General features: G+C 45.9%; 1 protein-coding gene and 1 pseudogene across 1 annotated transcript; one reads left to right on the plus strand and one right to left on the minus strand.

Annotated features, from left to right (window-relative positions):
- The window catches only part of LOC123093629 (respiratory burst oxidase homolog protein B-like), a 14,920-nt pseudogene extending 9,649 nt beyond the window's left edge, over positions 1–5,271 (plus strand).
- Positions 5,272–9,165: 3,894 nt separating this feature from the next.
- Positions 9,166–12,203, minus strand: LOC123136143 (coatomer subunit zeta-1). The gene is made up of 6 exons (XM_044555458.1): positions 11,951–12,203; positions 11,483–11,642; positions 10,180–10,327; positions 9,998–10,075; positions 9,535–9,619; positions 9,166–9,428 (listed from the first exon to the last, which is right to left on the minus strand). Exons 1-6 carry the CDS (start codon positions 11,951–11,953, stop codon positions 9,369–9,371), a joined length of 534 nt encoding a protein of 177 aa, XP_044411393.1. The 5' UTR covers positions 11,954–12,203; the 3' UTR covers positions 9,166–9,368.
- Between the last annotated feature and the right edge of the window lie 13,281 nt (positions 12,204–25,484).

Genomic DNA, 25,484 nt, shown 5'->3' on the forward strand with positions numbered 1-25,484 from the left:
TAGATATAAAAGAGTTAATCCCACAAATTAAGAGTGGCGTGGTGAAGCGCGCCTTAGCCTCTAGTCTGGACTAAGGTGTAACTTGAACCAAATACTTACTTTCTTTCGCGAATACGCAAGGATATATTGAACCAAACACTCACTTAAGTTGATCGTCTTTTTTCTAGATCTCATGTGTGACAATTTTATTCTCAAACAAAATAACCCCTCAATGAAATAGCGATTTGTCTAATGGGTGAACTGAATGAGCGTTCAGGCACCCGTTCTCCATCACATCGGCGCCAGAGGATGACTGTGTCAACGTCCACATCAAGGCGCTTGGTGACTGGACCGAAGACCTCAGGGACGCCTTCCTTAAGGTATTATTGTGATTAGTAACATTGATCTCATCATAGTCAACCCCAAAAGCTCTGGAACCATATCTATCGCTAAACGTGTGTGTACAAATTGTAGGTTTGCCCGAACACGGAGGGGAAGAACGAGATTCGCCAGGTAGAGTATGACCGCGACGACGCCAAGTCCGACCCAAGGTATGTACGTATGAGCAAAAGTTGACTTTTTCCCGTGAAATCCGGTCCCATTTTCTCCTCTTGGATCATGAGTTTGAAATCGATTCGATCGGACATACCTTTGTGATGCAATCTTTAGCTATCCTCACCCTTTGGATGTATAGATCTGTAGCAAGAGAAAGGGCTTCAAAGCAAGCATGATCTTCTAGAATCTCCGGATCAACAAGACCTTGAAAAAAGGTCATCAATGCTCCCATGTATCTTCCTTGACCATCCCTGCAAATTGCCGCGCGGCAACCTCTCTCACTATGTTGAGAAACAACTACGTCAACATTGATCTTTGGCCCTCCATCTAGGGATTTAATCCACCTTGGTTCTCTCGGCCTCTAAACAGCAAAATAAGCCAACTTCTTCTCCACTCAAGATCCTTCGAGTATCTCAGAACGAACAGCCTTGTGGACAGTGGACTCTGAAAGATTTGTTCATGCTTCACCTTTCGTCTCGCCTACCATATCACCCACAAGGTTACGAGGAGATTTGCAAAGTCTTATATGCTCCACAAGCTCCTCCTTCATAAGTGCCCACACACACTTAGACATATGGCAATCAAGTAAAGCGTGATGCCATACTGATGCATTGCATATCACACACATAGATCATCCTCGGATATTTTCCTCCTCTTTACAGTGTGTTTGGTTCAGGGGAATTAGAGATGGGGAATGGAAGTTAAGGGGTGAGGAGATTAAAAATTCACTATTTGATTAGAGGAAATGGGAGTTTAAGTGGGAAGGAGAATGGGAGTTGAGAAAGCCAATTCCCACCGATTTCTTCCCAGGGATACCCTGCTAATTCGTGAGCTGAGTTTTATCCCACACAAATTCCCACCATAAACCAAACAAGGGAATGGGAGTAAAAAACTACTTCTCATGCCTAATCCCTCCATAAATACCATTGTGCAAACTCCCATTCCCCTGCCTGAGTTTACCAAACAGGCTTAGAGTTTCACCGGTAGGAATGCTATTTTCTTTACTAGATGCCATGCAAACGATCACACCTTTGCCGGCACCTTGGCCAACCACAGTTTAGTCCAATGACTTTTGGACTTTCCTGTATCCGACTTGCTAGGCCTATCTTCCAGTATTGATGGATGATTTGTTTGATTGATTGATATGTTTTCTTTTCTCAAATGATAAGTGCCACACGTGTGGCACGAAGTAACAATGGTCTGACATTTTTACAACTAAAATTGCCGTCCAAAAAAAAGGTAAAAAAAAAAACTTAAGCTTACCATCCAAACAGAATGTTGACATGCTTCACGACTAAAGTTGCCATCCTTAAAAACTGAACTTGCCATTAAAAAACGTCAGGACGGAATAGCTTCGTGCCACACGTGTGACACTAATCAGAATCCTTTTTTATGGATTGATTGATATATGGAAAATATCAAGGTGTAATTGTCCGATGGGTGGGCAGGACTAGTATAGTGGTGATGGCATGTCCCGTGGCATCTCCCGGTTGTTGCTTTTTAGGGGCCAAGCTTAGGCTACAGTTTTAAGTCCAAACGCCAAGCCCGAAAGTACGAAATAGCTCGAAACTAGGGTTTTAGTGAAAATAGCAGGCTAAATAGTTAAATTGATATTTTTATACATGAAACTGTCATTGCTTATTTATTTTGGGCTGAGTTTGGACTTTGGATTCCAAGGACGAGTATTTAAAAGCTCGGTCAGAGGACTCCCGGGTTTTGTCAGGAGGATGAACGGCCATATGTAAGAGACAATAAGAACAATTTTATGGACCGGAAAGAATATTTTCCCTTCCTACTGCAACTATGCGTTAATAAAATCCATCTGCTACCATGTTTTCCTCGCGCAATTGCTGTCTTTGGCCATGTGGATCTATCTTGAAAAATTAAATACCAACTTAATCTGCAGATTCCCCAAGATACTAATCGATGGGCCGTATGGTGCACCCGCGGAGGATTACAAGCAGCACAGGCGGAGCTCCTGGTAGGGCGAGGTTGGGCGCTCGCCCTACCTTGATTTTTGGCGTTTCTGCTTTGTGTATACGTATATATAACGTGATCGATCGCTAAAAAATAGAACAGCTTAAAAATCAGCGTGAAACGTTTTGTTGGGCCGTGATTACCCAATCAACTGGGCCGTAGCAAGTAGCAGGTCCCGACGCCTCGCTCGATCCACTCTATCGATCGTCCGCACGCCAGCTCCAGGATCCAGAGTCGAGCGACTCCGCTTCTAGTCGACACACAAACCCTAGCAGGAAAAGGGGCGAGCTCGCACCTTCGCGGCGGCCAACCAAGCGCGCGCGTGAGGCCAACGGCCAGAAGGAGCGCGCATGCAGACGTGGTCGTGTACTCATGTTTCCGGCGACCAGCAGCACACTGTGCGCGTGAGGCCGGTGGGCAGTACGAGACCATGAACGGGAAGGGAATATGGCTAGCAAAGATACTGAACATAGGTAATTTGGTTTTGAATTTTAGTGTCATTTGTTAGATAGTGGTTTGATAATCTACATATAATGATTGGTGGCATTTTTTGTGATGAATTGCATATTTGAAAATAATATTTTCTGGTAGTTGTTAGCCACATCAAAAATATACTCTCTCCGTTCATAAAGGTATAAGATATTTGGATTTTTAAACATAGACTGCATACGTACTGTAATGCATTAAAATATATCTACATACATTCAATTCAAGAAAAAGCTACTAGAACATCTTATATTTATGAATGGATGGAGTATATGCTTAAGAGTTCGCCCCACCTCAAAAATAATCCGTCCTCCGCCACTGACAAGCAGTACGATGTTGTGCTACTGGTGGGACTCGGCATCGGCGCCACGCCCATGATCTCGATCATCAAGGACATCATCAACAACACGAAGCGGCTCGGGGACATCGAGTCTGTCAACCCCGTCCCCGGCGACGCAAGCCCGTCGGCGTCGTTCAAGACTCGCCGTGCCTACTTCTACTGGACCACCAGGGAGCAAGGCTCCTTCGAGTGGTTCCGTGGGATCATGGACGAGGTGGCCGAGACGGACGAGGATGGCATCATCAAGCTCCACACCCACTGCACCAGCGTCCACAAGGAGGGCGACGCCCGGTCGGCGCCCCTCACCATTCTCCAGTCGCTGTACTATGCCAAGCACGGCATTGACATCATCTCCGGCAGTCGAGTCAAGACCACCTTCGGGCGAGCAAACTGGCGTGAGGCCTACGAGCGCATCGCTCAGGAGAATCAAGGAAAACGCGTCGGTCAGTACCATACGGAAACTAACTACTACTCCTGTTTTGCAATACGAAACTACTGCACGTATGATTATGGCTTTGTCCGATTAACATCCAACGGTTGCAGACAAGTGGGGCCATGCTCACGAATACGACGCTGGCCTACTGACAGGCAGGTCATCCAGGGAAAATTGCACAAATACACAACATTTGAGGCTTAGTAAAGAAGTATTGCGTCCGTAAAGTAATATAAGATCGTTTAGATCACTAGGGAATACATATATAATCAGTCACGACAATTTCTAGCACCACACACTTTCTGTGCGTAGCACAATTAGCATGCTGGAGAAGCTGCATCTTGGAGTTCTAACCACAGTCTAGATAGAAATGGTCAATACACGCATAGTTAGTTGAGCTTTGGTATATGCACATAGAGAAAAATACATAAATATACAACATTTGAGGCTGAGGTAGCAAAAAACTACAACTCTGGGGTATTTTAACAAATACCACAACTCTATGACTAATGAGAAATATAACATGTGGGCCCCATGTGTTAATTTTAAAAATATTCAAAGTTAAAAAATAAAATTTTCAAAAAAGAACTGAAAAAAGTAGTAATTCACTCCATCTCTGTTGATCAATTTGGGAAATTTGCAGCCTATTTTACTTGGCCACTTTAAGTTTGGACAGTTTTTGTAAGTCAACGCATTCATGTTCATACAAAAATTGTCCAAACTTTAATACATCAAAGTAAAATAGGCTGAAATTTTCCTGGATTGATCAACAAAGATGGATAGTACTACAAATTTTTATTTTTGGATTTTTTGAATTTATTTATTTATTTAAAGAACTTTAAGTATTCTAATTTTTCTAGATCAAGCCGAACTGTCCCGCTAGTCACTTAACACATGAGACCCGCACGTCATATTTTTCATTAAGTGACTAATCGAAGCAATCTGTGTTTTTTGTTACTGATTAGTCCTGGAGTTGTGTTTTTTATTAACAACCCTTAGAGTTGTAGTTTTTTGTTACCTCAGCCCCGAATATTGTGTATTTCTGAAATTTCCTCATGCACATATATAGTATTCGTGGATAATATCTCTTACCTAATTGTGACATACCAATCAAGGCATGAGCTTCTTGTCTCAGTCCACTGCATAATTAAGAGCAACATGATCAATCAACTAGCAACACTTTTGTGCATACATAGCATTGCTTTTCTGAATTGACACTAACCCTGTGTTTCTTGGATATCGCAGGAGTGTTCTACTGCGGCATGCCGACACTGACAAATGAATTGCGCTATCTTGCAAAGGATCTCTCGAGAAAAACAAGGACACAATTCGAGTTCCACAAGGAGAACTTCTAGTTTTGCCAGCCATCCAGCCACAAGAAGTTTCTCTTTTTGCAGAAACCATGTTAATTTAGTACATACCACATTCGCAAAAGAAGAAATTTACTACATACCAAGTACTAAATTATCATGATATATTATCTTCTCATATACGGAGTACAATGTACGGACACTTTTTCATTGTCATGTAACTATATATGGTGTCTATATTGACTACGCTATTTATCATGCGTTATTATATAATAATTTACTTATGGTACCATGCTATGAGTGTTGGTATTTGACCTTTCCTTAGTCCGTTAGACCTTACTCTGTTATGGGGAGAATTTCTCTTCGTTTATTTTAAATGTAAGTGGTAGGATATGGATACTTCATGCTATGAGACCCTATGCATTCAAAAACCTGTATAAGGTACTTGTGTCTTGCTGCTTTTGGTTAAGTACTTGGAAATTTTGTCGACTTTCTTGGTTTAAGAAAGGATGCTAGACAAAAAAGGTTTTATGATGTCACCTCTATTGCGCTGAGTTTGGTTTCATGGTTAACATTGACCGACTGAACCATTTGGAAAATATGATTGGTGTCGGTTGACAATATTTATGTCGTATTGGAGGAGGGAGGTTTGGTGCCTGGGCTCACATGCACCTGATATGAGCAGTAAATTCAAAAAAAACTTGTTTCCTTTGGCACTGAAGATGCTCAAGTGTGCTAGGGCATGCAAATGTTTTGGGACAAATGAAATTTGAGTAGCTCTAGACAAAAAAAGCCTCTTAGATATCAACGAAAAAAAGGCATTTTAAAGGCCTGGTATTTTTGTCTATTATTTCAAATTTATTGTTCATGCGGGAGTAGATGAATCTCAGCTCATCTATGGATTACGCTTTGTGTTGGTTGTCCCGCTTTGTGTTGGTTGTCCCTATAATACCTTTTCAACTACTTCCTTCGTCTCATAATATAAAATCGTTTTGCAAGCTATTGCAAGACGATCTAGAGGGGGTGTTTGTCATCTCTGTTTTCTTGGAAGAAAGATACTCTTCTGCTATGAATTTTCAGATTCTACTACGTGGAGAAGTTCACGTCGTCACGTGTGCCAGAGCTTCGATCAGCCATGGAATTAGCTGCTTTGCTTCATTACAGACCTACTATGTGTAGGGATTCACACAATCACGATGCTGCCAAGAGGACAACGAATGCTCCGCGTATGGAGCTTGTCATTCTTTACAAAGAAGTAGTTTGGGAGAAACATGGTAATTAGCTGCGGATGTTACATGGTTTTTCTTTTTACGTAAAGCAATCACCATACATAGTCAATGTAGAAATACCAAAACATCTTATATTTGTGAACGGAGGGAATATTATTTATTTATCTTCATTCTTGAAAAGAAGTCATCTGGGACAAACATGGTAGTTAGCTGCAGGCGGATGTTACATGTTGGAACGGAGAATGGACGGAGGAGATCGCTTGATGCTCGTTGTCGGCACCAAGATCCGCCTCGCGCTCCTCGGACGACGTGCTCTTGCGACCCACTCACGTATGCGTGCATGATTAAAAGCAGCGTACATGTCCGGATTCTATGACGAGAGACTGACTAGATTCTAGACGTACTCGAATGGCAATAGCCATGGAACATGAAAATCACGTAATAACTACATAAAAGTACCTTGTTTATTTATCGCCACATGGACTTTCTTCCACGATGAATGGTAATAAGATCGATCCAGACAGACACGAACTCGGAATCGTCAGCCCGGCATGCAGCTACACGAGGAGGTTGAGCAGAGGAGGGTCTGACGCGGCGGAACAATCTCCTCGGTCGTCACCGCCGCGATGATCCTCCAGCGGCGGCGGGCAGTTCAAGTCCAGCGCCTCCTCCTCCTGCTGGTGGTGCTCATCCTGCACGCGCGCCGCCTGTGCCCCGGCCTGCTTGTGCCAGCGCACGTGCCCGCCTGGCGCCTCTTCCTCCTCCACACGCGGCTGAGGCGCCTGCGCGTCGGCCTGCTCGTGCCAGCCCAGCGCCACCTCCTCCTCCACAGGCGCCTGTGCGCCGGCCTCCTTGTGCCGGCGCATGTGCACTGCGCCCAGCGCCTCCTCCACGTGCGCCTGTGGCTCAACCTGCTTGTGCCGGCGCATGTGGCCGCCGAGCGCCTGGCCCATGGCGAACTCGAGCCCGCAGACGGCGCACTCGTGGTGCGGCCGAGGCTTGCGAGGGGCGGGCCGCTGCTGGCGCGCCTGCAGCCGCGTGTGGCCCGTCCGGTGCCCGCCCAGCGCCTGGAACGTCGGGAACCGCCTGCTGCACGTCCTGCACACGAACGCGCCCCCATCGCCGTCGCCGCCGCCTGCGGGTGGCCGCCTGCGAGAGCCGGTCGCCGCCCGATCGTCCGCGCCGGGCGTGGCGGGCGGCGTGAGCTGCTGCGCGTCGGCGTGCGCGCTCTCGGCCCCGGCGGCGGCCACGTCCCACCGCGGCAACTTCATGGTGTCCCGCGGGAAAGGTTCCCCCCGGACGATCTTTTTAACGTCGCGGCTGGCTTCTCCTCTCTGGGTGGGTACGTGCGTGCGTGCCCGGCCCGCACAAGCAAACACGCGCTGCCTTCCGATTAGCTAGGAGCGGCACGTGGTAGTAGTAGTACTGTGCTAAGCTAAGTAGCGGACGAAAAGCGATCCGGGCGGGCGAAGTCGGCTGGGGAGATATGCGTCCGATCCGACCGAACGACTGGCATGTAGGGGATGGGATCTTTGGTGGCGGGCGGGGGCGATCGGCGTCGTCGGTTCGATCCTGGGGGTGGTGGAGACTGTGGCCCGGGCGAGCGATCGACAAGGCGTCGCTGTCGCGCCACAGCGCGCCTGCTCGCGTGTCGCCCGGCCCTTCGTCGCCGCAGGCCCGCGTACGTATAAGCTGGTGGTTTGGTGACGACGCCAGATATTAGCAAGCAAGCGTGTGCCGGGAGTGACTTTTCTTTCTTTCCACTGCTTTCCCATGGGTTCGTTCACCTTCGTTGAGACGGAGGAGCTAGCGTGGCATGGTTAACGAACATACTACTAAAGCGTGACTGTCGCGGTGAGTGGTGTCGGACGGTGGTCGTCGGTGGCCAAGTCGTGGTTGCTTGCTTGCTTGCTCGCTCGTGGAGAAGTGATGAGACCATGATGTTTGTGTGCTACTACCTCGGAAGTATGTGTGGTTATCTGTCGTGTGTCAGGTCGGCCGACGGTGCCTCCGATGTTACCATGGAATCTCATGTCCCTTGTGTGGACGGTTGTGGCGGTTTTAAACCGGATTTGCGCAATTAACCGGGAAGTTCTCTTCCTATAATCAAAATACATTGATCGAGGCAATTGCCTCCGAGTTCAACAAACAAGCGGAGGGAAGGCAACGTAGTTACATGACTTGCATCGATCCAGGATCTTCATATGCTCCCTGGTCACAACTGTCTACCTTCATAGCTGCAAGGTGAATTTTTGGCAAACTCTGGTATTGTTGCTTTCAGCGGAACATTTACAACCCGTTTGACAGCAAAGTACTCCCTCCGTAAACTAATATAAAAGCGTTTAGAATACTAAAGTAGTGATCTAAACGCTCTTATATTAGTTTACAGAGGGAGTACTCTCTAAGTGTTTTGAGAATACTATAGTGTTTTTGAGGTTACCATAGTTTTATTTACAATGAGTTGTTTTGTTGCCCCTAACAACTATGGTTTTAATATTGTAGTATTACGAAATCTATAGTTTTTCTCTACATAATAGAAAGAACCCAAGACCTCTTTTCTTAAAAACAGAGCTACTGAGTGCTTAAACGCAACAGCTAGGTAGCAAAATTTACTGTGTTGTATGGCAACAGCCAAACAGGTTCTATGTATCGTGAATACTCCAAAATACTCTATTTTGGTAAAACCATGATATCTCATACCTATAGGCAAAATTGCTGCAGTTTTTGATACTTTGGTTTATATAGTACTTTGCTATCAAACACAGCCTACTTCTTTGAAGTGAGAAGGTGGCCTGTTAACCTCTATAAGCATTGTACTGACACGACAAGTAACAGTAAAACAACAAGGAGATGAACTGAACCAAGCAAAATCGAGACGGTCACATTTCACAATCTTTGTCCACACAAATTTCGAGCACTCGTAAAACTGAACACATATAATGTCAACGAAAACGCGTAATTTTACACCCACAGATTCCGACATTTCCCCTCATTTCTCCTTTGACACTGAAATGAACACATTGGTCCAGTGCCATCTTCGTCCACAAGAACAGGACACGTCACATTAGCAGAGATTTGGCAAAGTGCTCTCTTGCTGTTGTTAGGGCCTGAACTATAGTCTGCATACAGAAAACATTTACTTAGTTCCGTTAAAGCAAACCCTTTCTACTAGGAGATAGCAACCAGTTTCATAAGTAGAAAAAGATTATGTTGTCTGCAACCTACCTGCTCGGCGATTGATGTGGTACCCTCTGCTCCATGAGCTAGTACCTTTTCAGCTATCACACTTCCTTCTGTTTCTAGGACAATCCTGGGAAGCCATTCAAGAAAATAAAGTAAAACTTAAGTAAATGAACAAGGAAATCTTGAAGACTAGTCATATATGGAAGCCTGGAAAAAACATGTGAATCAATGGTATTTAATATATAAATAACATTTCGAAATGAGAAGCTTGTTATTCCAGATCTTTCAAGTTCAAGACATCTTTTTATTTATCAAATCTTTTTATTTACATATTAACTAATGGCATGTGCCTTTTCTTTTGTGCAGGTACCAATAGAATTCCTTTTTCATGCCACCACTCCCAAAACCGGTGTTATCATGAGCAGGCAGATGAGCAAGGTCAAGTGTTATAGAGAAGATGAAGAAATACAATTGAACAATAAGAGGTAGTAAGATTAGGACTTACCCTCCATCAACAATTTCATCAAGGCATAATAGAATTAGATCCAGATTTTCAAGAGCTGTTCTTTTGTCGACATTATTTCTGAAACCAATGAGATGGAAAACAAATCCGTATGCAATCAGATGTTAACGTAACAATATTATGTTATAAAATAAATAGGTAGAAAATCTGACTATATTGAGCACCTAAGAATAATGTCAATGGCATCAGCGAATCCCTGAAGAACTGATGCTAAAATAAGTTCATTGTCCTCGTCTCCTCCAGTAACAAAAAAATGCAGGTCTTGGATGAACTTATACACAACAATTTGACCATCAAACATTACAATCTCAGCTGTAAATGGGGAAAGCAATAAATGGAACTTAATAGCTTGAATTAGATGAGTAGTCTTCAAGTAAGAAACACATACAGATCAACAGAAAGTTTCAGACGGACACGTCTCCTGTTTAAGTAGAAAAATCAACTCAAGCAAAGTGCAATACTATCCAAAATCATCTTCCAATTGGTGAGAATGGTGGAAGTGCGAAGCGATAACTTCAGCCAAAGCTAACAAAATGTAAATTACTTTCCACAAGCCCTAATGAAGGATACTGGTTTCCATATAAGTATATAATAATATGAGAATGAACTTATGCGCTTTTTTGTTAGATAAACTTATTTTGTGGCCTTACGGAGATGTTTGCATGTTGCCTAATTTGCATCACAAACCCATGCCAAAATTTGGCGCCTATCATGTTAGCACAAAATTTTCCGCCGAAAAAGAATTGCCAGCAGAACGAATGCTTGACATGTTTGTTTACGAATTTCCAGTGTTTTGGTAAAGGAAAAACTGGCCGCAATCAAAATTCATCTAGTGTGCAAGTGAGTGCAACCATAGAGGCACAAGGTTGCTAACCCACCCACCTAGTTCGAGAATCACTGCAACATCAATTATGGTCAGATGGTTAATATGTAATAAAGTTCGATTAGATGCATACTATTTTTTTAAGAAAATATGGCTTAGCAGGATGCTGCATTAGGTGTTAATTTGAGAGAGAGAAAAGGATGATGGCAAAACCTTATCAAAGAGAAGCATGAGAACAGAAGAGAAAGACATATAGATAATCATATTGTTGTTCATATACAAACAAATTAACATGTTTTTCACCCAAATAGTCATAATTTATGAGATAGTGATTAGCACCAAAGGAAGAACGACGGGAGATATGGTTAATTCAATTTTGTACCAAACTGTCAGTACAGAAGAAACCATAAATTGATTATAAAGAGCACTCCCCAACAGCAACCTGTTTTATGAGCATATGGAAAGCAGACAATTCTGTCAACAACAAATCAATGCAAGATATCAAACGCATGAATTTGCGGTTTCAGAAAGACAGCAAGCATTATGGACCAAAACATTGGAGTACTACAACTAACACCGATCATCAGACATACAAAATCACCTTCCCTGTTGTTAAAAATAGAATAAGGCAGAGTGCAAGTTACCCTCTGCCCCAGAGCTTGCTTTCTGGGTCTTGACGAACACCGACTTCTCGAAGGCCAGCTTCGCCGACAGCACGGGCCAATCATCCGTGTAGTACTTGACGGCGACGCGCTTCCCCTCGGAGTCCAGCAACAGAATGTTCTTCACCGACGGGCAGGTCTCCTGCGCGAACATACAACCAAGGATCAAACGAACAGCAACAACAAGCACAAACTGGCTCAGGCCACCATACAGCAGATCCCGATTTGCGCCCGCGTGGAAACACTGCCTGCCAGCCCAGACTGACAAGAAACATACGAGAGAGGATGAGCTGTGCCTCATCGGTAACTGAATCTCCGTGAAAGTTATCATATGATGCCGCCCATGCCCATGGCGGGAGCCGGCCGCGACGGATCGGGGCAAGTCGGGAAATCGACTGTACGGCGGGCGCAGAGCAAACGAAGAGCGTCGGGGGTGGTAGTGTTGCTTACCATTGGGGGAAGCCGGACGGGTTCGCTGGGAGCGCGGGGGGACGGGACGGCGGACGAGATCTCCGGCGGTTGCAGCGCAGACCGACGAAGGAAACGAAGCACGAGTAGACTACACGCTCCTCGTTGGGCTTTTACGCCGAAGCGTTGGCGTGCTTAGGGCCGGGCCGTAGTCAAATTTGCGAAACATTTTGACAATGTTTTGCGCAAAAAACAAAAAAATTGAAGCGTTGGCGTGCTTAGGGACGGGCCATATTCAAGGTTAGGCCATAGCTTTGCGAAACATTTTGCCTGAAAACTTTAATAGTGCACGAGCACTATTAGGCGAGACTGAGCGGCCGCGCCACGCGACAGGCCACGACAACCTCACCCGCTCGGTCCACCCCTTCATTGGATTTTTTTTTGGAAAAACAAATCTGATCCACTCCTGAGCCCCACGACCATCCTCCTCCACTAGCCACCGCCGCAGCGCACCCCGCCTCCTCCCTCGCGCCGCCTCCCGACGACGCCAACTCGTCGCCGCCGAGCTCCCCGTCGCGGTTGCCCATCGCCACCCCAGCAGGCATCACGTATTTCCCGCCACCATGAGCCGCCGCAGGAAGCAGTCCCCAACCTCCAATGTCGTCGCGGCTCATCTTCTGCCACGGGCACACGCCTCTCCGTCGTCGAGCGCCGCTCCCCTCGACCTGAACAGCGACGTCGACGGTTGGCGACCGACGCCACCATCATCCGGTGGCTCTTCCTCATCGTGTCCAAGGACATCTTTCACACTGTCGTTCGCGACAAGGATGATGCATGCACGGTGTGAAACAAGATCGTCAGCCTCTTCACCGACAACAAGCTCCAATGGATCGTCTTCCTGCAGCAAGATTTCTTCGGTTGTCATCAAAACGACTCCTCCGTTGACGACTACTGCATGCGTCTCAAGACCCTCTCCGACGAGCTCAACGACATTGGCTTCAAAGTGGGTGACGAGTTGCTCCTCTCCACCCTCACCGTCGGCCTCAATGAGGATCTCAACAACGCCGCCTCCAACCTCATCCTCATGGCGAACCCTACCTACGAGCGGGCGGTGGTGTATCTCCGTCTCGAGGAACGTCGGTTGAAGCATCTTCGCTCCCATGTTGTTCACACCGCCTACGCCGCCGGCTACTCGCGCAGCGGTCCTGCACCCGCGGGCGCGCCTCCCGTCTCCCTTCCAGGCGCCTCGGCCTGCGGCCCCTCCCACGTCGACCGGCGCCTACGGCGCCTCGTTCGAGCCGCGGCCCTAGGTTCCCGCGGCTCCTCTCCAACACCCGCCACAGCAGAAGTAGCAGCAGCCGCACCAGTGGCACCGCGACCGCGGCAAAGGCCAACAGCAACAGCCGACGCCGCTCTGGGGGGCAGCCACAACCGATGGACCGGGTTTGTGCACGCCTACACCATGCCCGTGCCATGGCCGCCCGCTCCGAGTCTTCTATGGCCCGGGCCCTTCGGCCATCAGGCTTTCTTCGCCGGTCAACAACCAGGCCCGGTCGCCCCGCAACCCTACTACTCCTCCGCTCTGGTTGGCTAAGGCGGGCCAAACCCTAGCGCTGGAGTGACCGGCTACTCAGGCTACCCCGCGCCGGTCTCCTATGACCCGACACTACTCGTTGCACCTGACCAATAGCCCCCGACCGGGGCTTATTCCGACGGTGGTGACTGGTTTATGGACATTGGTGCATCTTCGCATATGGCCGCTTACCCGGGTAACCTCTCTTCCGTGTCTCCTATCCACACTTCTTCTCGTATCATTGTCGGTAATGGTGTTGGTCTTCCTATCACTCACATTGGTTCCACTAGTTTTCGCTCCACCTCTAGACCACTTTATCTTAATAATGTTCTTGTGTCTCTGAACTTATTCAGAATTTAGTCTTTGTTCGTAAGCTTTCTCGTGATAACTCTGTAACTGTGGAATTTGATGAAGTTGGTTTTTCTGTTAAGGATGCCCTCATCCGGATGGTTCTTCACCGCTGTGACAGCCCCGTCGATATGTACTTCGTCCAGCCTTCATCATCCACACATGTCGGGTCGGTCGCTCTTTCTGCCGGCGTCGATCTTTGGCACGCCCCTCTTGGTCATCCTAGCTCCACCGCACTTTGTCAAATAATTAGGGATTTTTATTTTACATGTAATAAAATGGATGCGCATTCTTGTCACGCATGTCGTCTGGGCAAACATGTTCGCCTTCCCTTTAGTGATTCATCCACAGTTGCATCGTTACCTTTTGAGTTAATCCATAGTGATGTCTGGACCTCTCCCGTTGCTAGTAATACTGGTTTCTCATATTATCTTGTTATCTTAGATGACTACTCTCATTTTGTGTGGACCTTTCCATTGCGTAAGAAGTCTGATGCTGCTGCTACACTTGTCGCCTTCTACTCTTACGTGTCTACACAATTTGGCCATCCCATCCTCGCCTTGCAAACTGATAACGGAAAAGAGTTTGACAACACCACCATCTGCAACCTTCTCTCCACGCATGGCACAATTTTTGGCTCACATGTCCTTACACTTCACAGCAGAACGGTCGGGCTGAACGCATTCTTTGCACTCTTAACGATTGCATCCGTACCCTCCTCTTACATGCCTACATGCCTCCTCGCTTCTGGCCCGACGCTCTCGCTACTGCCACCCTCCTTATTAACCTTCGTCCATGTCGCACTCGCCGGAATTTTACACCACACCACCTTCTCTTTGGGTCTCCCCCCTCATACGATGGTCTTTGTATTTTTGGTTGTCTTTGTTATCCTAGTATTGCCGCCACCTCCCCTCATAAACTTGCTCCTCGTTCCCTTCCGTGTGTCTTCCTCGGTTACCCGGCTAACATAAAGGGCTATAGATGCTATGATCCAGCCTCTCACCATGTCATCACATCTCGACATGTTTATTTCGACGAGTTTTGTTTCCCGTTTAAACAGGAATAACAGGTGGCTTCTTCCTCCACGCCCGGTCCCTCTCTGGCCGACCCTGTCCGCCCTGGCTCCATGCCAAGGCGTGGTGCGCCCCTCGGTCGCGCGGCGCTACGGTGCTACCTCTTGAGCACTGCGTTGGTTTTTCCTTGAAGAGGAAAGGGTGATGCAGCAAAGTAGCATAAGTATTTCCCTCAGTTTTTGAGAACCAAGGTATCAATCCAGTAGGAGGCTCCTCAAAAGTCCCTCGTACCTACACAAACAAACAAGAACCTCGCAACCAACGCGATAAAGGGGTTGTCAATCCCTTCACGGTAACTTGCGAAAGTGAGATCTGGTAGAGATAATAAGATAAGATAAATATTTTTGGTATTTTTATGATATAGATTGGAAAGTAAAGATGCAAATAAAAGTAGATGAGAAACTTATATGATAAAAGATAGACCCGGGGCCATAGGTTTCACTAGTGGCTTCTCTCAAGATAGCATAAGTATTACGGTGGGTGAATAAATTACTGTCGAGCAATTGATAGAAAAGTGCATAGTTATGAGATTATCTAGGCATGATCATGTATATAGGCATCACGTCCGTGACAAGTAGATTGAAAAGATTCTGCAACTATTACTCCACACATCGACCGACTCCTGCCTACATCTAGAGTATTAAGTTCATGAAGAACTGAGTAAAGCATTAAGAAAGATGACATGATGTAGAGGGATAAACTCAAGCAATATGATATAAACCCCATCTTTTTATCCTCGATGGCAACAGTACAATACGTGCCTTGCTGCCCCTGCTGTCACTGGGAAAGGACACCGCAAGATTGAACCCAAAGCTAAACACTTCTCCCATTGCAAGAAAGATCAATCTAGTAGGGCAAACCAAACTGATAATTCGAAGAGACTTGCAAAGATAACCAATCATACATAAAATAATTCAGAGGAGATTCAAATATTTCTCATAGATAAACTTGATCATAAACCCACAATTCATCGGATCTCGACAAACACACCGCAAAAAGAGTTACATCGAATAGATCTCCAAGAAGATCAAGGAGAACTTTGTATTGAGATTCAAAGAGAGAGAAGAAGCCATCTAGCTAATAACTATGGACTCGAAGGTCTGTGGTAAACTACTCACAACTCATCGGAGAGGCCTTAGAGATGATGTAGAGGCCCTCCGTGGTCGATTCCCCCTCTGGCGGAGCGTCGGCGAAGGCTCCAAGATGGGATCTCACGGATACAGAAGGTTGCGACGGTGGAAATAGTTTTTCGTGGTGCTCCTGGATGTTTTCAGGGTACGTGGATATATATAGGAGAAGGAGGTAGGTCAGGGGAGCCACGAGGGGCCCACGAGGGTGGGGCGCGCCCACCCCCCTAGGGTATGTGGACATATTTTTTGATATCGGCTTCCGCTTGAGGACAAGCGAGGTCTAAGCTTGGGGGAGTTGATACGTCCATTTTGCATCATGCTTTTATATCGATATTTATTGCATTATGGGCTATTATTACACGTTATGCCACAATACTTATGGCTATTCTCTCTTATTTTGCAAGGTTTGTCATGAAGAGGGAGAATGTTGGCAGCTGGAATTCTGGGCTGGAAAAGGAGCAAATATTGGAAACCTATTCTGCACAGCTCCAAAAGACCTGAAACTCCGTGAAAGTCATTTTGGAATTAATAATAATTATTGAGAAAAGAAGTACCAGAGGGGGCCCACACCCTGGCCACGAGGGTGGGGGCGTGCCCACCCCTACTAGGTGCACCCCCTGCCTCATGGGCCCCCTGTTGACCCTTCGGTGCCCATCTTCTGCTATATGAAGGCTTTTACCCTGGAAAAAATCATAAGGAAGCTTGCGGGATGAAACTCCGCCGCCACGAGGCGGAACCTTCACAGAACCAATCTAGGGCTCCGGCAGAGCTGTTCTGCCGGGGAAACTTCCCTCCGGGAGGGGGAAATCATCACCATCGTCATCACCAATGATCCTCTCATCAGGAGGGGGTCAATCTCCATCAACATCTTCACCAGCACCATCTCATCTCAAACCCTAGTTCATCTCTTGTATCAAAACCACAAATTGGTACCTGTTCGTTGCTAGTAGTGTTGATTACTCCTTGTAGTTGATGCTAATTGGTTTATTTGGTGAAAGATCATATGTTCAGATCCTTAATGCATATTAATACTCCTCTGATCATGAACATGAATATGCCTTGTGAGTAGTTGCGTTTGTTCCTGAGGACATGGGTGAAGTCTTGCAATTAGTAGTCATGTGAATTTGGTATTCGTTCGATATTTTGATGAGATGTATGTTGTCTCTCCTCTAGTGGTGTTATGTGAATGTCGACTACATGACACTTCACCATTATTTGGGCCTAGAGGAAGGCATTGGGAAGTAATAAGTAGATGATGGGTTGCTAGAGTGACAGAAGCTTAAACCCTAGTTTATGTGTTGCTTCGTAAGGGGCTGATTTGGATCCATATGTGTCATGTTGTGGTTAGGTTTACCTTAATACTTCTTTTGTAGTTGCGGATGCTTGCAATAGGGGTTAATCATAAGTGGGATGCTTGTCCAAGAAAGGATAGTACCCAAGCACCGTTCCACCCACATATCAAATTATCAAAGTACCGAACGCGAATCATATGAGCGTGATGAAAACTAGCTTGACAATAATTCCCATGTGTCCTCGGGAGCGCTTTTCTCATTATAAGAATTTGTCCAAGCTTGTCCTTTGCTACAAAAAGGATTGGGCCACCTTGCTTCACCTTATTTTGTTGGGGAACGTAGTAATTTCAAAAAAAATCCTACGCACACGCAAGATCATGGTGATGCATAGCAACGAGAGGGGAGAGTGTGTCCACGTACCCTCGTAGACCGAAAGCGGAAGTGTTAGCACAACGCGGTTGATGTAGTCGTACGTCTTCACGATCCGACCAATCAAGTACCGAACGCACGGTACCTCCAAGTTCTGCACACGTTCAGCTCGATGACGTCCCTCGAACTCCGATCCAGCCGAGCTTTGAGGGAGAGTTCTGTCAGCACGACGGCGTGGTGACGATGATGATGTTCTACCGACGCAGGGCTTCGCCTAAGCACCGCTACGATATTATTGAGGTGAACTATGGTGGAGGGGGCACCGCACACGGCTAAGAGATCTCAAGGATTAATTGTTGTGTCTATGGGGTGCCCCCTCCCCCGTATATAAAGGAGTGGAGGAGGGGGCCGGCGAAGAGGAGGAGGCGCGCCCAAGGGGGGAGTCCTACTCCCACCGGGAGTAGGACTCCTCCTTTTCCTATTTGGAGAAGGAGAGGGAAGGAAGAGGAAGGAGGGAGGAAGGAAAGGAGGACCCGGCCCCCCTCCCAATTCGGCTTGGGCTTGGGGGGGGGCTCCCTTGCTCCTTTCCCCTCCTTTTCACTAAAGCCCATTAAGGCCCATATACCTCCCGGGGGGTTCCAATAACCTCTCGGAGCTCCGGTATTGTCCCAATCTCACCTGGAACCATTCTAGTGTCCAAATATAGTCGTCCAATATATCGATCTTTATGTCTCGACCATTTCGAGGCTCCTCGTCATGCACATGATCACATCCGGGACTCCGAACTACCTTTGGTACATCAAAACACATAAACTCATAATATAACCATCATCTAACTTTAAGCATGCGGACCCTACGGGTTCGAGAACTATGTAGACATGACCGAGACACGTCTCCGGTCAATAACCAATAGCGGAACCTGGATGCTCATATTGGCTCCCACATATTCTACGAAGATCTTTATCGGTAACCGCATAACAACATAAGTTGTTCCCTTTGTCATCGGTATGTTACTTGCCCGAGATTCGATCGACGGTATCTCAATACCTAGTTCAATCTCGTTACCGGCAAGTCTCTTTACTCGTTACGTAATGCATAATCCCGTAACTAACTCATTAGCTACATTGCTTGCAAGGCTTATAGTGATGTGCATTACCGAGAGGGCCCAAAGATACTTCTCCGACAATCGGAGTGATAAATCCTAATCTCGAAATACGTCAACTCAACAAGTACCTTCAGAGGAACCTGTAGAGCACCTTTATAATCACCCAGTTACTTGTGACGTTTGGTAGCACACAAAGTGTTCCTCTGGTAAGCGGGAGTTACATAATCTCATAGTCATAGGAACATGTATAAGTCATGAAGAAAGCAATAGCAACATACTAAACGATCAAGTGCTAAGCTAACGAAATGGATCAAGTCAATCACATCATTCTCCTAATGATGTGATCCCGTTAATCAAATGAAAACTCATGTCTATGGCTAGGAAAGTTAACCATCTTTGATCAACGAGCTAGTCAAGTAGAGGCATACTAGTGACACTATGTTTGTCTATGTATTCACACATGCATTATGTTTCCGGTTAATACAATTCTAGCATGAATAATAAACATTTATCATGATATGAGGAAATAAATAATAACTTTATTATTGCCTCTAGGGCATATTTCCTTCATATTTACTTTCATTGCTTATTACCCGTTACAAATTATCCTATCACAAAACTATCTGTTACCTACAATTGCAGTGCTTGCAGAGAATACCTTACTGAAAACCGCTTGTCATTTCCTTCTGCTCCTCGTTGGGTTCGACACTCTTACTTATTGAAAGGACTACGATAGATCCCCTATACTTGTGGGTCATCAAGACTCTTTTCTAGCGCCGTTGTCGGGGAGTGAAGCGCCTTTGGTGAGTGGAACTTGGTAAGGAAACATTTATATAGTGTGCTGAAATTTACTGTCACTTGTTACTATGGAAACTAATCCTTTGAGGGGCTTGTTCGGGGCATCTTCTCCCCAACTAGTAGATCAAAGAGTTGCTCCTCAACCTACTGAACCTACTGAAAATGTTTACTTTGAGATTCCTTCGGGTATGATAGAGAAACTGCTAGCTAATCCCTTTGCAGGAGATGGAACATTGCATCTCGATTTGCACCTTATCTATGTGGATGAAGTTTGTGGATTATTTAAGCTTGTAGGTATACCCTATGATGTTTTCAAAAGGAAGGTCTTCCCTTTATCTTTGAAGGGAGATGCATTGACATGGTATAGGCTATGTGATGATACGGGATCTTGGAACTATAAACGATTGAAATTGGAATTTCACCAGAAGTTCTATCCTATGCATCTTGTTCATCGTGATTGTAATTATATATATAATTTTTGGCCTCGCGAAGGAGAAAGCATCACTCAAGCTTGGGGGAGGCTTAAGTCAATGTTATATTCATGCCCCAATCATGAGCTCTCAAGAGATATGATTATTCAAAAAAATTATGCTCGACTTTCTCTCAATGATCGCACCATGCTCGATACTTCCTGTGCTAGTTCTTATATGCTGAAGACTATTTAATTCAAGTGGGATTTATCGGAAATAATTAAACGCAACTCTGAAGATTGGGGTTCCGACGATGGTAAGGAGTCAGGCATGACACCTAAGTTTGATTGTGTTAAATCTTTTATGGATACCGATGCTTTTCGTGGATTTAACGCTAAATATGGACTTGACTCTGAGATAGTAGGTTCTTTCTGTGAATCTTTTGCTACTCACGTTGATGTCCCTAAGGAGAAGTGGTTTAAATATAATCCTCCCACTGAAGTAAAAGTAGTTGCACCTGTTATAGTTGAAGAAAAGACTATCACTTATAATGATCCTATTGTTCCTACTACTTATGTTGAGAAACCACCTTTCCCTATTAGAATAAAGGATCATGCTAAAGCTTCAACAGTGGTTCGTAAGAGTAAAGTTGGAAATATATACACCTCCTGAGCAAATTAAAGTTGAACCTAGGAATGCCTGTTGTTTCTGTTAAAATAGGAGATCATTGTTATCATGGCTTATGTGATATGGGTGCTAGTGCTAGTGCAATACCTATTTCCTTATATAATGAAATTATGCATGATATTGCTGTTGGAAATATGCCCTAGAGGCAATAATAAAAGTGTTATTATTATATTTCTTTGTTCATGATGATTGTCTTTTATTCATGCTATAACTATATTATCCGGAAATCGTAATACACGTGTGAATACATAGACCATAACATGTCCCTAGTGAGCCTCTAGTTGACTAGCTCGTTAGTCAACAGATAGTCATGATTTCCTGACTATGGACATCAGATGTCATTGACAACGGGATCACATCATTAGGAGAATGATGTGATGGACAAGACCCAATCCTAAGCATAGCACAAGATCGCGTAGTTTGTTTGCTAGAGCTTTTTCAATGTCAAGTATCTCTTCCTTAGACCATGAGATCGTGTAACTCCCGGATACCGTAAGAGTACTTTGGGTGTACCAAACGTCACAACGTAACTGGGTGATTATAAAGGTGCACTATAGGTATCTCCGAAAGTGTATGTTGGGTTGACACGGATCAAGACTGGGATTTGTCACTCCGTATGACGGAGAGTTATCTCTGGGCCCACTCGGTAATGCATCATCATAATGAGCTCAAAGTGACCAAGTGGTTGGTCACGGGATCATGCATTACGGTACGAGTAAAGTGACTTGCCGGTAACGAGACTGAACAAGGTATTGGGATACCGACGATCGAGTCTCGGGCATGTAACGTACCGATTGACAAAGGGAATTGTATACGGGGTTTGATCGAATCCTCGACATCGTGGTTCATCCGATGACATCATCGAGGAGCACGTGGGAGCCAACATGGGTATCCAGACCCCACTGTTGGTTATTGACCGGGGAGCAGTCTCGGTCATGTCTGCATGTCTCCCGAACCCGTAGGGTCTACACACTTAAGGTTCGGTGGCGCTAGGGTTATTAGGAAGACTTGTATGTGATTACCAAAAGTTGTTCGGAGTCCCGGATGAGATCCCGGACGTCACGAGGAGTTCCGGAATGGTCCGGAGGTGAAGTTTTATATATGGGAAGTTGTCATACGGACACCGGAAGAATTCGGGGTCATATCGGTATTGTACCGGGGCCACCGGAGAGGTTCCGGGGGTCCACTGGGAGGGGCCACCCCTCTCGGAGGGCCACATGGGCCACAAGGGGCTGGGAGCCAGCCCTTGGAGGGCTGGGCGCCCCCCCACCTTGGGCCCATGCGCCTAGGGTTGGGGGGGAAACCCTAAGGGGGGCGCCCCCCTTGCTTGGGGGGCAAGTCCCCCCCTCCCTGGCCGCCGCCCCCCTCTAGATCCCATCTAGAGGGGCCGGGCCCCTTGCCCCTTCCCCTATAAATAGAGGGGTGAGGGGAGGGCTGCTAAACACAACTCAAGGCGCAGCCCCTCCCCTCCCCAACACCTCTCCTCCTCCGTACGTGCTTGGCGAAGCCCTGTCGGAGTACTGCTGCACCAACAACACCACGCCGTCGTGCTGCCGTTGGAGCAATCTTCCTCAACCTCTCCTTCCTCATTGCTAGATCAAGACGGAGGAGACGTCGTCCGTCCCGTACGTGTGTTGAACACGGAGGTACTGTCCGTTCAGCACTTGGTCATCGGTGATCCGATTCACGGCGAGTACGACTCCATCATCACCATCCCCTTGAACGCTTCCGCACTCGATCTACAAGTGGTATGTAGATGAAAACTCACTCCCTTGACTCGTTGCTTAGATGAACTCATAGATGGATCTTGGTGAAACCGTAGGAAAAATTTTAATTTTCTGCAACGTTCCCCAATAGTGGTATCAGAGCTAGGTCTATGCGTAGTTCTCTATTGCACGAGTAGAACACAATTTTGTTGTGGGCGTAGATCTTGTCAACTTGCTTGCCGCTACTAGTCTTATCTTGCTTCAGCGATATTGTGGGATGAAGCGGCCTGGACCAACCTTACACGTACGCTTATGTGAGACCGGTTCCACCGACTGACATGCACTAGTTGCATAAGGTGGCTGGCGGGTGTCTGTCTCTCCCACTTTAATTGGAGGGGATTCGATGAAAAGGGTCCTTATGAAGGGTAAATAGAAGTTGACAAAATCACGTTGTGGTTATCCATAGGTAAGAAAACGTTCTTGCTAGAACCCAATTGCAGCCACGTAAAAGATGCAACAACAAATAGAGGACGTCTAACTTGTTTTTGCAGCAATTGTCATGTGATGTGATATGGCCAGAAGTTGTGATGAATGATGAATGATATATTGTGATGTATGAGATCATGTTCTTGTAGTAGGAATCACGACTTGCATGTCGATGAGTATGACAACCGGCAGGAGCCATAGGAGTTGTCTTTATTTTTTGTATGACCTGCGTGTCATTGAAGAACGCCATGTAAATTACTTTACTTTATTGCTAAACGCGTTAGCCATAGAAGTAGAAGTAGTCGTTGGCGTGACAACTTCATGAAGACACGATGATGGAGATCATGATGATGGAGATCATGGTGTCATGCCGGTGACAAGATGATCATGGAGCCCCGAAGATGGAGATCAATGGAGCTATATGATATTGGCCATATCGTGTCACTACTATATAATTGCATGTGATGTTTATTATGTTTATGCATCTTCTTTACTTAGAACGACGGTAGTAAATAAGATGATCCCTTACAACAATTTCAAGAAGTGTTCTCCCCTAACTGTGCACCGTTGCTAAAGTTCGCCGTTTCGAAGCACCACGTGATGATCGGGTGTGATAGATCCTTACGTTCACATACAACGGGTGTAAGACAGTTTTACACATGCAAAAACACTTAGGATTAACTTGACGAGCCTAGCATGTGCAGACATGGCCTCGGAACACGGAGACCGAAAGGTCGAACACGAGTCGTATGGAAGATACGATCAACATGAGAATGTTCACCGACGATAACTAGTCAATATCACGTGATGATCGGACACGGCCTAGTCGACTCGGATCGTGTAACACTTAGATGACTAGAGGGGTGTCTAATCTGAGTGGGAGTTCATTATAATAATTTGATTAGATGAACTTAATTATCATGAACTTAGTCTAAAACATTTGCAAATATGTCTTGTAGATCAAATGGCCAACGCTCATGTCAACATAAACTTCAACGTGTTCCTAGAGAAAACCAAGCTGAAAGATGATGGCAGCAACTATACGGACTGGGTCCGGAACCTGAGGATCATCCTCATAGCTGCCAGGAAACAATATGTCCTAGAAGGACCGCTAGGTGACGCTCCCGTCCCAGAGAACCAAGACATTATGAATGCTTGGCAGACTCGTGCTGATGATTACTCCCTCGTTCAGTGCGGCATGCTTTACAGCTTAGAACTGGGGCTCCAAAAGCGTTTTGAGCAACACGGAGCATATGAGATGTTCGAGGAGCTGAAACTAGTTTTCCAAGCTCATGCCCGGGTCGAGAGATATGATGTCTCCGACAAGTTCTATAGTTGTAAGATGGAGGAAAATAGTTCTGTCAGTGAGCACATACTCAAAATGTCTGGGTTGCACAACCGTATGACCCAGCTGAATATTAACCTCCCTGATGAGGCGGTCATTGACAGAATCCTTCAGTCGCTCCCACCAAGCTACAAGAGCTTTGTGATGAACTACAATATGCAGGGGATGGTAAAGACCATTCCTGAAGTATTTTCCATGCTGAAGTCAGCAGAGGTTGAAATCAAAAAGGAACATCAAGTGTTGATGGTCAATAAGACCACTAAGTTCAAGAAGGGCAAGGGTAAGAAGAACTTCAAGAAGGACGGCAAGGAGGTTGTCGCGCCCGGTAAGCCAGTTACCGAGAAGAAGCCAAAGAATGGACCCAAGCCTGAGACTGAGTGCTTTTATTGCAAGGGGAAGGGTCACTGGAAGCGGAACTGCCCCAAATACTTAGCGGATAAGAAGGCCGGCAACACCAAAGGTATATTTGATATACATGTAATTGATGTGTACCTTACCAGTACTCGTAGTAACCCATGGGTATTTGATACCGGTGCCGTTGCTCATATTTGTAACTCACAGCAGGATCTGCGGAATAAGCGGAGACTGGCGAAGGACGAGGTGACGATGCGCGTCGGGAATGGTTCCAGAGTCGATGTGATCGCCGTCGGCACGCTACCTCTACATTTACCTACGGGATTAGTTTTGAACCTTAATAATTGTTATTTGGTGCCAAGTTTGAGCATGAACATTGTATCTGGATCTCGTTTGATACGAGATGGCTACTCATTTAAATCCGAGAATAATGGTTGTTCTATTTATATGAGAGATATGTTTTATGGTCATGCTCCGATGGTCAATGGTTTATTCTTAATGAATCTCGAGCGTAATATTACACATATTCATAGTGTGAATGCCAAAAGATGTAAAGTTGATAACGATAGTCCCACATACTTGTGGCACTGCCGCCTTGGTCACATTGGTGTTAAGCGCATGAAGAAGCTCCATGCTGATGGACTTTTGGAGTCTCTCGATTATGAATCATTTGACACATGTGAACCATGCCTCATGGGCAAGATGACCAAGACTCCGTTCTCCGGAACAATGGAGCGAGCAACCAACTTGTTGGAAATCATACATGCCGATGTGTGCGGTCCAATGAGCGTTGAGGCTCGCGGAGGATATCATTATGTTCTCACTCTCACTGATGACTTGAGTAGATATGGGTATGTCTACTTAATGAAACACAAGTCTGAGACCTTTGAAAAGTTCAAG

The sequence above is a fragment of the Triticum aestivum genome, chromosome 1B (genome assembly GCF_018294505.1).
Source record: "Triticum aestivum cultivar Chinese Spring chromosome 1B, IWGSC CS RefSeq v2.1, whole genome shotgun sequence".
Lineage (NCBI taxonomy): Eukaryota > Viridiplantae > Streptophyta > Magnoliopsida > Poales > Poaceae > Triticum > Triticum aestivum.

What these genes read in the sequence shown, in the direction of transcription:
- LOC123136143 (XM_044555458.1), bottom strand. An exon ending in GATGAAATTGTTGATGGAGG is followed by an intron (nt 9,620 to 9,997) that starts GTAAGTCCTAAT and finishes ATGGCTTCCCAG; the next exon opens with GATTGTCCTAGAAACAGAAG. An exon ending in CCACATCAATCGCCGAGCAG is followed by an intron (nt 9,429 to 9,534) that starts GTAGGTTGCAGA and finishes TTCTGTATGCAG; the next exon opens with ACTATAGTTCAGGCCCTAAC.